Source organism: Corapipo altera, unplaced genomic scaffold (assembly GCF_003945725.1).
Source record: "Corapipo altera isolate COAL_440 unplaced genomic scaffold, ASM394572v1 79, whole genome shotgun sequence".
Classification (NCBI taxonomy): Eukaryota; Metazoa; Chordata; class Aves; order Passeriformes; family Pipridae; genus Corapipo; species Corapipo altera.
Window position 1 is genome coordinate 5238560 of NW_020884927.1, and position 12368 is coordinate 5250927.

The 12368-nt window shown below is 34.8% G+C and overlaps 1 protein-coding gene across 5 annotated transcripts in view; it reads right to left on the bottom strand.

Moving 5' to 3' along the window:
* The window catches only part of KCNT2 (potassium sodium-activated channel subfamily T member 2), a 119081-nt gene that overhangs the window by 48399 nt on the left and 58314 nt on the right, over window positions 1-12368 (bottom strand). For all 5 annotated transcript variants that reach the window (XM_027658496.1, XM_027658500.1, XM_027658499.1 and 2 more), the window contains exons 10-13: window positions 7446-7626; window positions 5192-5356; window positions 3555-3691; window positions 569-632 (exon numbers count right to left, since the gene is read on the bottom strand). In XM_027658496.1, the coding sequence (XP_027514297.1) occupies window positions 569-632; window positions 3555-3691; window positions 5192-5356; window positions 7446-7626 (547 nt within the window). The remainder of the gene's footprint in view (window positions 1-568; window positions 633-3554; window positions 3692-5191; window positions 5357-7445; window positions 7627-12368) is intronic.

Consider the following 12368-nt stretch of genomic DNA (forward strand, 5'->3'; position numbering starts at 1 on the left):
GGCCAATATGAAAAATAGTCAAATACTCTCAGATATATTGATTATTTGGTATTAGTCACAAATGAATTTGTAAGTTGAATTCAGTCTTTAATTTGTTAGTGGTAAACTTTTAATACTTCTTTGATAGTTCTGAATGAAAATACCAGTCAGTTGATATTTAGCTCTTTTTAATAACTATAATTCTTTGAATTGAATATCTAGAGCAAACACTGATATTAGTCCATGTGGTTTGAATAGAAAATTTTCGACAAACTACTATTCTTGGGAGTAATTAATGACCAATTATCAATTTATCTACAAGGTACTATGATAGTGCTTCTATGCTATTCTGCCATTGTTCCATAAAAAAAAACCTGATAAAAATTTATTCAGTGTGAAAATTGATTTTTTGAAGTTTTTTAAAGTTTGTAAGAATGTATAAATTTCTACTTTTTTAAAAAAAATGTGTAACTAAAACAGTGTAAAATCTGAACTTCTTTGATAGGTAGGTCATGTAATTTAGTATCTAAAGGGCAGTATCAGTATAACAACATGCACATTCATTCCTGGTTATTTCTTCCAAACTCACAGCTGCTGTCCTGTCCACCTCACAGCGGCTGCTCAGTATGAAACAAGCTTCAGCATCATCCATTCTAGAAGAGAGGAGACAAGACTGTTACATTCCAACAGAGTATTTACGTGGACTCGTGTTTCGCAGTTCATAATCTTGCATATAAAAACAGAACACAGAGAAAGTTTAGTCTCTCTGTTCTCATTTCTTTCCCTGGTGCCAGTAGGAGCTGTGCCAAAGTAGTAAAAGCAGAGTGACCTCAAACACGCTTAATCTGCAAAATAAGTATCTGCTGGGAGTATAAAAGTTGGATAAATAGCACCAGTCTGCCTAGTGTGTAAGGGTATGATATGCATAAGTTATTATTGATAAGAATGAACAAGATGGGGCAGGTAACTTAATACAGACTTGTCTTGCCTAGTGATAGCAGGAAGTTGGGTAGACGTAGAAGAATAACATGTTTGGGTTAAAAAGCATTTCTGTGTATGTATGCATTAAATGAACTATTTTCAGTTCATGGTATCTTTGATTAGGAAGAAATCACGGGAACTGTATAGTAATTTCAGCTAAATATGGGAGCAGTGTTGGGAAGATAGGGTCTTTACCAAAATTGTAGTAAATTAGATGAGATTTTGATGAGAGCTGATGAGGTAACTCAGATGACAGTATATATAGATGATTTCATAAGGAAATGAAATCTTATGTGAACATATTCACCTTTTTCCCCGATGTTTTTTTGTAAATTCTTGAATCACTTCAGCCACATATGACAAGGATAATAACCTGTGACTAACATCTGTGAATGTCATTAATTTAGACACCAGAAACATTAATGTCATCTGTGTTGAAAACATTTATTAGAACCCAGAGTATGAGAGAAGTGTTATTAAATGTCCTTAAAACTAAAAAAGCTTTGTCAGTTATACCATTTTTATGTGCCAGTAAACTGACTCTGAGTCAAAAAAAACCCAGTAGTTCCATTGCTTAGGGATGGCAGAAATTAAAGGGACTTCATATACAGAAGAGAAATTTGTGAATGAAAAAAGTATAAGCCAAAGAAAAAGAATGAATATGGTTCACCTAAGAAAGTAGAGGCAGAGAGAAAAAATATTTGAGGTCATGACAGAATATGGAAGAAAGCTGTAGGGGAAAGAAATCAAACCTGGTAGTGTTATTCACTGTCTAGTGCTAGGCTACATGGAGAATGAGAACTGTTTTAACCAGTTACTGTGTTGTTTCAGTGGCTGAAGTAGATGTAAAGTCTCCAGTCATGCTGATGAACAGTGTGGCACCTCATGACAGAATTTATTCAGTTTCTTTGTTAAAGCTGAACACATAAACACTGTTCAGAGAACCCCAAAAGTTTGCAAAGTGATGCCTTCAAAGACAGGAAGAAAGAATGAGTATAATTTTTCTAAAGTCAAATTGTGTACTAGGGCATAGAAAGAAAAATACAGTCTTTTATTAACTGACTACTCCCTACTTACACAATCAGCCAACTTTTGGTATTCCTTTACTTTGTGGTGTGACCTCCATCATGTTATTTTCACATTGGATTTCACAAATAATATATTTATAAATTTTGATAATGAGATACTTCTTAATAATTTTGTTGTTGTTTTTAACCATTATTTATTAGAATAAGTTTACCACGTGCCTTGTTATCTTCTCAGCACATTATGTTCTCATTAAAAAGAAATGCAGCAAATGTCTTGGTACTGAGTTATATTTCATATTAAATGTTCTATTAAATTCCCACTATGCTGCTTCTCTCAGGAGAGGCTGAAAATTATTCTGTGACAGGTACATTCAATTACATGTTCTGCAGGAAAAAGCACAGTTCCACAGTTGACTACCTCCAGGTTATTATAAGTGAATATCAAGATTATATTTAGGGAACAGCCTAATTTTTCTTCTCCTAATGTGTGGAACAAATGTCAGCTAAATCCACACATGAATTCCTTCTCAAAATCAGCAAGAATAAAAAACAAACAAACAAACAAACAAAAAAGGAATTTTGCTAAAAGAAAATTTCTGTTCCTGAAAAAAGCTTTATTGTCTTGTCAAATTTTAAGTAGATGTAGAAGTAGCTGTTTTTTCAGTGACAGAAGTCTGAGAAGATAACACTGCTCATGAGGCTTCTCACAGATGAGATTCTTGGAAATAACTCCCTTTGGGTAAAGAAGGCTGAATGACACATATAGACAGCTATTGGCTTCATTTTTCAGTATCTACATTATAGAGCAATGCAGATAGGTTAACTCAGTTATTTGCTAAGAATCAACTTTCTCTCTGGAGAGTGTAGAGAGACAATCATTCTATGTGAATTCCACTAAGAATTCCTTCACAGGCTCGATTGATTGAGGAACGGGGGGGGAGGTGTGTGTGAGGAACTGTGTGTGACTGATGTGTTTTGATAAGTGTCATTCACTATTAACTAGCAGAGAGCAGAGAGCATTTCTTAGAAGGGGTGGATGTATGTGGTAAGAGGAGGGCCCTGAAGGAAGACTATACGGAGGTAGAATAGGTGCTTAATATTGCCAGGCTGAACTTAAGAAGAAAGCAAAACTGTACGGTGGGTTCAAAAGGTGATAATTAATTATGTTTCCTTTTTTTGACTTTACATGGTCAGGAGAACTGCCATCACATTTACTGTATTTTCTCAAGAAATAGAGACATATTCTATCATTACTGTCATTTTGGAATATACTGTTCTGCTTTTTCAGAGGAAATCACAAGCATTCTGTTTCAATACCTTTAAACACTAAGACAGAAAAGACAGTGAAAAAAATCCGGCCAAATTAAAATGCTCACAGATATTTGTTCTTTGAAAAATTTCAGATATTAAGGAAAACTAATTATATCAAAGAGCTTTGCTTTGCTTTCTAAATACACATTCTAAATACACATTTCCTTCTAGCACAGCTTTTGTTGTTTGTTAAAACTATTTATCAAACAATATGAGTGAAAAAAAAGCAAAAAAACATGATCAATATTTGCCTACTTGGCTCTCAACAGGTCTTGATCTTTTAGTGCTGAGCCTTGCAGGTAGATAACTCTTTGGGACCACATTGGGATTTGTAACACCCTTCGCACCTGAGCATCCATCTCGGTAGGGCACAAAATAACAACATAATAGTCCTGTCAAAAAAAAAAAAAAGGGAGAACAGTCATCTTATTTTCTTATGTTACCATTTATTGTTGCTGGAGAATGAGTCAGTAGTTACTTGGGATGTCAAAAATGTCTCTGATAGTCACTGATAGTCAGAGTTGATTTCCCCCTTTTTTTTTTCCCTTTACATTAATGGGTGATTCCATACTCTGCTTCCCCTGCTACAGATAGTCCTTGTTAGGAAAAGAAAGGTTGGTCTGAAGTATACATGTGTACACAGATTAAAAGGAGAGGTAAATGGAACATGAGAGGAGAAACTGAGAGCTTAGGACAGGCCTGTCACAGAAGTCTTCCTTGGGACACGCAGGGTTTGTGGAAAGCTTTGTGCACTGAATGCAGTGCACCTGCATCCTTCAGCTTCCTAGTTCACAGAATCATTAAGGTTGGAAAAGATCTCTAAGATCATTGAGTCAAACTTGATTTCAGCTGTGAAGGGAATGTATATAAGCTCTTTTATTCTTCCTATGTAGTATCTGGACTTTTCTTCTTTGTCTCCAGCGTATCACAGAACCTGAGTCATTCTTCAGGTTAGTTGACTAAATTTTGGATTTCAATTTGTGTTTGCATCTATAAAAAATGTGATTTCTTTGTGCATTTGCTTATGGCTCTTGCTAGCTAATTATTTTGGGGAATATTTTGGATTTGGGATTCAGCAAATTGTTGCTCAGCCAATTGAGGATTGTATTTGTGTGATTTTTTTGCACTAGTTAATGAAGCATGGTACACAGGTAACTTAGTAAAAGGCATAGAGAAGATGCAGTAAAAGAAATAGTCTGTAGCAAAGGTAATGATAACAAATCCAAATTGCTATCTCATGTAAATAGGCTTTCAGATGTTCCAAACAAGTCATATGACAAGTTTGCAGTAACCAGGGAATATGTGTACACTAAGAAAATCTCTTCTGTGTAATTTTTTAAGGTCTTTGTCCTTTAAAGTACAAATACTTATTTCTTAATTTCCACAATTCCAAAAGGATCTAATCTTTAAAATCCTGTGCAAGGTGCTCTAGGATGACCCTGCTTGAGCAGGGAAGTGGGACCAGATGACCCACTGTGGTCCCTTTCAATCTCACCTATTCTGTGATTCCAAACACTAGCAAGAAACAAAGCAAAATGTGAAAACCAAAAGATGCTTTGACTTATGAGGATTTTTTGATCCAGTTCCAAAACAATGGAAAAAACCCACTTTCATTTATTATCTAAGGAATTTGCATGGAAATTCGTGTTTCTAAAAGGACTGGCATAATTCAACAAAATAGTAATTCTACCTATTAAGTCTATTTACCTCAATTTAAAATGCTATACCTCAGCTTCTTACTGCAGTTATAGATTCCCAATTCTGCTAGCTATTCCCAAATTCAGTTTTATAAATTAAAAACCATTTCAGAAGCCTTTCTGAAAAAAAAAAAAAACACACCAGTATTTTGCGTTTCTTATTTTTTGGATTTTTTTTTTTTTAACTCTCAGTACCTGCAATCTGGGGTGAGCATAGAATTCATTTAAGAAATCCATAAGTAAATCAATCTTCAGAGAGCTTACACACAGCACAACATGTTTTTCTGTCTGAGCTCTGTATCGACTGTAGTTTCCACCGGACTTTTGCCTCTCCATCCATAAATATGCCAGCTGTTCAAACTGCAAGAGATGCCAATTGTCAGTGGAATATAGACAAGTAGGTGTGCAGTACAACTGTATAATGACTTGACAATGTTGCATCACTCAATCTCATGCCTCTATGAAAAGCTGCTCTTAGCCCACAATCTCTTTTTCTTTGTAAAATGTTCAAGTGTATGAGACGAATAATAGGGTGGTTGAAAAACATGGCAATAGTGCCAGAATCTACCACACGCAAATAGCAGTGAAAGTTCATTAAAATATCATGAGATTACATTAAATCTTAAGATTTTAGAAAAGAATGAAAGCTGACACCTTATTCCTTTAAGTATTTTATACCTCTGGGCTCTCTAGTGCCATGTGACATAAGTGGTTCCCTCATATGAAAGGTTAAATTTTCACATGTTACTTGGATAGAAGCACCATTTGACTTAGTTTGGGCAATAACTCTTCCCAGAGATTTTATAATGTTCTGAAGGTGACCTGCTGTATACTCTCTAGTCTGTCTTATAAATTTAGATACAATTTAAAAACACAGAAAACACAGCAGCTGTTAATACAGCAAATTTGCTTTTGTCACCTGAACAATATAGGCAGGCTAACAGTAAATATTACTAGTCTGAATCCCTGAGACTAAAGGGAATCCTGTAGCAGTCTGTAATAAAACATACAAGCACCATTTCAAAGTTTCTTGTAAGTAATACATGCTTAATACTGAGCTCAATTTAACTATATGTTTCTGTGATAGCTGCTTTTTCTCATCCACATTCAACTGATGGGGAAGTTGAATCATGAATAATAACTGATTGCATGTCATAGCAGGACAAAAGCTCAGGAAAGAATGCCTCCCACATTCTCTGTATGGAAAACTGAAAGAAGCCCCATTATCACTACAAAGTTATAAAAGAAAGTAGCTAATAATAGGTAAATTTATGTGAAAGGCCAGTAGATTCTAGATTATTTACTGCTAATGCAGACCTCTTATTTCTGAAGTATGAAAGATGAAATGTCTATATTCTAGGAAATTGCAAATTTCTTAAACAGAGCACATTTTAGTTTTCAATAGAATATATATTTTACTAATTTTTCACTGAGGGAGAATATAATTGTATTAGTGCATACATCTGTGAATACAGACATTAAATATTTAGGTTATAATTAGGGCATTCAAGTAACTTCAGTAAAATTAATGCTAAGAGCTTGAGCTTCCAACCTCCCAGGGTTTCTGTGTTATCTGCTCACAGTGAGCTTTAGTTCACTGTCAAAGAAGCTGAGTCTGGAAACTCCGCCTGTGTGAGAAACTTTGGAGCTTCATGGTCTAGCAGGTCTACCATAAGCTTTGATAAAAATGCTCAGTGTCTCCCCACACCCTCTCTTTCTGTCACAAGGTCTGGGTGATCAGTGGAACAATGAACATCTTGGCAGGGCTTCCCATGTAACCTCAGAGTTTCTGTCATCCAGCCTCACCTAATGAGCTGGAAAATGCTTGGTGCAAATTTAACACAGCGCTTTGAATCCTTGAAATATTTGGATTTTCACAAATCAGTCTTTTCGTGTTAAAACTGTTAGAAAGTCCTAAACCTAAGTAGGCATGAAAAATTCCTAACTGTGCTTTTGGCTCTGTGTGTGTGTGCCCCATACACAGCTGTGAACCCAGTTTGCTGGAGTTGCAGATTTAATGAGATTTTTTTCAAGTTAGCACTGAGCTGTAAGAGTAAGAGAGGAAGTGGAGAGAACCAAGATTAGAAACAGGGAGAGCCTGCTGAGGAAATGCTACACTCATAAAGAAAGTGCTGGCTACTGTTGCGCTTTTTTTTTTTTTAAATTGCTCCACTAATAACAAACCCGTATCTCAGGATAAAAGAAGGGCTTTGTGGTACATGACGGGAGCAGAAAGCTTTCATCAGCATTTGAAAACTCTTATTAGTGCTCTGGGTTTTAGTATAAATCTAGAATATAGGAGAACATACAGGAAAAAGGAAAAAATAATAGAAAATGTTTCTTTTTTCTGACATTTTTTTATGCAATAATAGTAGCAACAATAAATTATTTCAATTATTATTCTTTTGTTTTAAAAACAATTCTAAAGAGAAGAAAAATCCAAATTTACCTGGATGGGCAGCACCACAAGAGCAACACAGATCATAATGACAACAAGCAGCTTTGAAGGCCATATCCTGGGTGTAACATCCCCAAAGCCCACAGTGGAAAATGTCACTATGCAGAAATAAAGGGAGTCAAAGAGAGTCAACCTGTTTCCTGCTCGTTCCAGATGCTGAATTCCACAAATACTATGTAGAAAAGAATGAATAAAGACATGAAAAATAAAAACTGTTCAAGCTTGATGATTATATGTGCAGAGAACTATTTATTTTCAGAATTCATAAATTGGTTAGCAAAGACATTTTTTCAAAGAAGAGTAAAAATTAGTATCAGAAAAGAAGTGCATTATTGATATAATTTCCAAATGTCATTTGTAATAAAAGAAACTCGTTTTTTGATTATTCCAGTATGATAGGCACAACTGTTGCTAGGCTTTGCTTAGTGGCTGTTGTGAGGGAGAGGTGGTATATAGAACATTATGGATTGATGAAATTCCTTTCTAAACCAGAACAAAACAGATGGTATATAGCTGCCACCATTCAAAAATTTTTATAGATATCTTTCAGCTTTCACAGGGAGAGTTTGCTGGTATGGCCAAGAAAAATGTATGTACTTTAAATCTATCCCTCTTTATGTTGGTCTCTATCCCTTTGGGTGGCAAGAGTTACTAGTGTGAACTAGTTATGAGAATGTGTTGCATATCAGAATACTGTTGATACAAATGGGTACTGACTGTCTAGAATAAATTAGAATGTGAGAATTGCAGGCTACTGAATTGTCAGAGGAAAAAGCATCCAGGGTCAGCCTTCAGGCAGAAAATGGAAGATGACAATTAGTAAGAAGAGCCTGCTCGCTAAAAGTACAGAATAGATATATGGGACTTGGTTGTCTTTAACAGCAAAACAAGTGAGGTTCATCCCTTCCAGTCACACATTCCTGAGAACAAGTAAATGGTAGCCCAAGTTAACTGGTAGTTACTTCTCTTGTAATCAGCATGATGTGCTTTTGGTTTCGAGAAGCAGTAGGAGAATCTGTCCCCAGGTCATACTGCTATTTCATATGTTGTAGATTTTAAAAATATTTCACTTTGTAAAAATATACCATGATAAAGAGCTTCCCAAGCTTAAAATGTGATCTTCTCTGACACAGTAGAATGGCTTAGATGAGTTCAGGCTTTTTAGTTGTATTCACCTATATTAAAAAAAAATCAATTGTAGTGTGAACCACTCTGAATAGCGGTTTTTCCCCTTGGAGTTAGCAGAATGATTTGTCCTCAGAGAATTAGATAAATATTGATAAATTATATCGTAAGCCATAGTAATTACTCTAGAACATACTAAATATAGTCTCTTCATATATGGTATCCAAATGGTAACAGTAACTCCCTAATATCTGCCATGGTAAGATCTTTGCATCACCAGGAAGACCCTGTGTTTATAACAGTGTTAGCAGTTGTTCTTCTGTTCTCTGTTCTGTTCTCCAAAAATAATTTAGCTGTGGGCAGTGGCATTTCCAGAACATATGGATCAAATTCCCAGTTTCCTTTTCACAGTTCTAGCATTTGTAGTTTTCACACATCTCAAAATGTTCTAAAAAGGGTGGGGTTTTTTCCCTGTTGTTTGCCTAAGTTTCATGCTTCAGTCAGAACTGATATTTATATTCTATCCAATTCGTCCCACATTTTTCACTGGAGTTGTAATCTAGATCTTCCATAATTTCACTATGTTCACAGTTTTTCTGGGGATTTTTTTGTGATTTCTGTTTTTTTTTTTATTTTTTTTTTTTACAAAAAAGATAATTATATTTTTGTCCCTGAAAATACTAACAGAAGGACTGTAAGAAATTATGCTACTAATGCTTTCCTTTGGTCTCATACCAAGGAAGTTTTTCAGCTAAAGCCTTTTACAATATTAATTTGAAATAATGAAATATACTGTAGAGGCATCAAAGTATGGAAAAAGAACCCATTTTAATAACAATATTCACATAAGTTACATGTAGTCTTAAAAGCAGAATGGTAATGGGTTTTTTTATTTTTTATTGTTATTATTCCTGATCGCCTTTGTGCATTTTCTTCTCTTTAGTTGTCTTTTTTGGGTATACCCCTCAAACACATAACTTTGACTTCAGGAATTAAGGCCATAAGAGCCAGGAAAGCAGCAGTTTCACTGAGCCAGTGATATGACTCCCATGTAACAGGACTATTACATCACTCCACCCAATGTATTTAATATCTGCAGATGAGGTTGTACTGAAGCATAATGCATGATCTTATCATGGGTAGAAATGTATTTTTTCTGCTGCTGATGCCTCTGAAATTGCTTGGTGTTTGTATATGCAAAAGGTCAGTTTTACTCTTTGTATCTGACAGGATGGATCAAAATGTAAACCTCTTAGGCTGGTGGGGGGTTTTTTACATTTTTGAGGAATTAGAATTGTTTCTTCCTTCTTTGTTCTTTTTGTAAAACCTTAATAATTTCTTAATAGCTTGCTGGTAGGAAAATTCAGGTCTTGATGAATGAGTTATTTTCTTTATAATAATAATAATTACTATTATTATACATGAGTTTTCCATAGCTAGTCCACCCAATCATACTTTAGTTAACTGAAATAAGGTAATATATCATGAACCACTTCGGCTTTTTCTAAGTGAACAGTAGAATTCCTATAGAATTTAGTGAAATCAAGATTTCATTTCATCAGCTCTACTCCCTTACAGTCCTATATATTCCTATATCTTAAAGCTATCAAAATAATGTGCCTGATCCAAAATCTTGTGGATTCAAGATGTTTCTCATTGAATTTAGTGGGCATGAGCCAGGGCTTCTCACATTTAGTTAACAATATTAAAGTCACTAAGACATGGGGGCTATTTCTTCTTTGCTGAAGCAGAAATTCAGCTCTCCTAACAACTTGTTGATCAAATTAATTACTTTCCTCAAAATTATTTGCTCCTCATTTGCACCTCATTTGCTCATTGCCTGAAAATGAGGGAATGATAAATCCAAAATCAGGTTACCAAGTTATACTTGGATTGGGTATTTTGATGCTCTGCCATTAGTCTTCAACAGAACCAGAGATCACAAGACTGCAGAAAAACCTGACTTTAAAGAGACAATTTTATGGGAGTCTAATTAACAAATAAAATATTGCTCTGGTACTGTTTCCCAAGAATGTTATACTTTCATCTCACCACCCATGCCTTTAAAGGAATGTTACTCAGCGTTTCCAGCTCTGTTTGGGTTATCAGGTTATACTGCATAGAGAGTGCAGGCCAATGTCAATGGCTATCCATGAAGCCAAGTCCACATGGATTAGTTTTTCCATTCCCCATGACTTACTGACATCTTTTAATACAACCTAATTCTTTAGATGAATAGTAGTATCAGCTTCTTTTTTTTCCTCATAAATTAAGTGTTAAGCATTGCTTTTAGCGTAAATACTGCATGTAACAACACATATATTCTTTTCTGCATTCTTATGTTTACTGACATAATGAAATGTGCAGTAATTTGGGCTTCATGTTTTGCTTGCTGTCATATTTTTAGTGGTATTTTAATCTCCTTGTTCTTGTTTACTTCCTCTTCCTCTTTCATCGCCCGAAGTAACAATAGTTTCTTTGGTCACCCCTGGAAAAATGTAATGATTTCAAGCAAGAAAGGAATGTTCAGTAAAGGCAATGCTCACATCAACTTGGTTTTGTGCAGAAAATAAATCACTGTAATAATTAGTACACAGAAAGTCCCTATCAGAAAACATTTTACAAGCTTACAGAGAACAGAAGTATGATTTTAAATACTCTGCTACCACTGCACTTGAAAACCAGAAGGTAAGGAAAACAATATGTAACCTCTGAAGATTAGTAATGTTTAGTTTAGGTATTATTTGAACTTTTGAGAGTTCAATCTTTGTTTTACGGGAAGTTTTCTTTCTAGTTCCAGGAATCCTTGTTTGCTTGAGTATTTATGTGCCAAAACTAACTACTATTTGTAAATAACCTGTCTCCACATGCAATACAGAAGTAAGTACTGTAAAGTAAAATAACCCCTGAAATTGTCAGTTTTTGTCATGCTGCAGAAGCATGTCAGAGAAATGGACACAAGAAGAACCATTTGGATAGTAATTTGCAAATACTGTACATTAACCATCCTTATTTATGATCATTTGTTTACAATCTATTTGATATCAGCATATATTTTCATAACTCAGTGTTGGCAAATATGTTTGATTTCTAAATTATTATTTTTACTTTTTTTTTTTTTATTGTTTACAGGTACAACCCCTTGAGGTCTAACATAATGGACCAGATGCTGAGCCCAAAGTCAGAGCTGCTTATGTGTGGTTATGTAGGGACTAGCTAATGACTGTGTTGAAATCAATGTGGACTAATTTTATCAGATTCAGTGTGATTCTATGGTAAGAGCTCAGTGCTTTTATACTACAGAAGTTAAACCTGAAATAAGTCAGAAATACAGCAATTCTGCTTAAGCAAGTTTTCTCAAGTAGTTTCTCACACCCAAAACTTTTTACAATTTCCTCATATCCTACCACAGAATGATGATGTTAAAACTAATTATAAATTAAATCCCAGTGATTTGATTGTTCTGTACTGCCAGTTGCTGTTTATATTATTTTAAAAATTTCTTATGCTACTATCACGGATTTTTTTTCTTTATGACAAGAATTGGTATGAACTCTCAGTCAGCAAAATTGTTGATAGACCACCAACTGTTGCAAATATCTATGGGTAAAATTCAAATATAGCAAAATTTTGAAGAAAAGGACCATGTTAACTTCCCAGGAAATACACGGATAGGCATTCAAGACATATTTTACCACTACAGTGGCTGTAACTATCTGCTTAAGGAAACTTCCTCCATCTTTACACCAAATCGAACAGTTCATACTTCAGTCTGACTCTAGGAGGCAC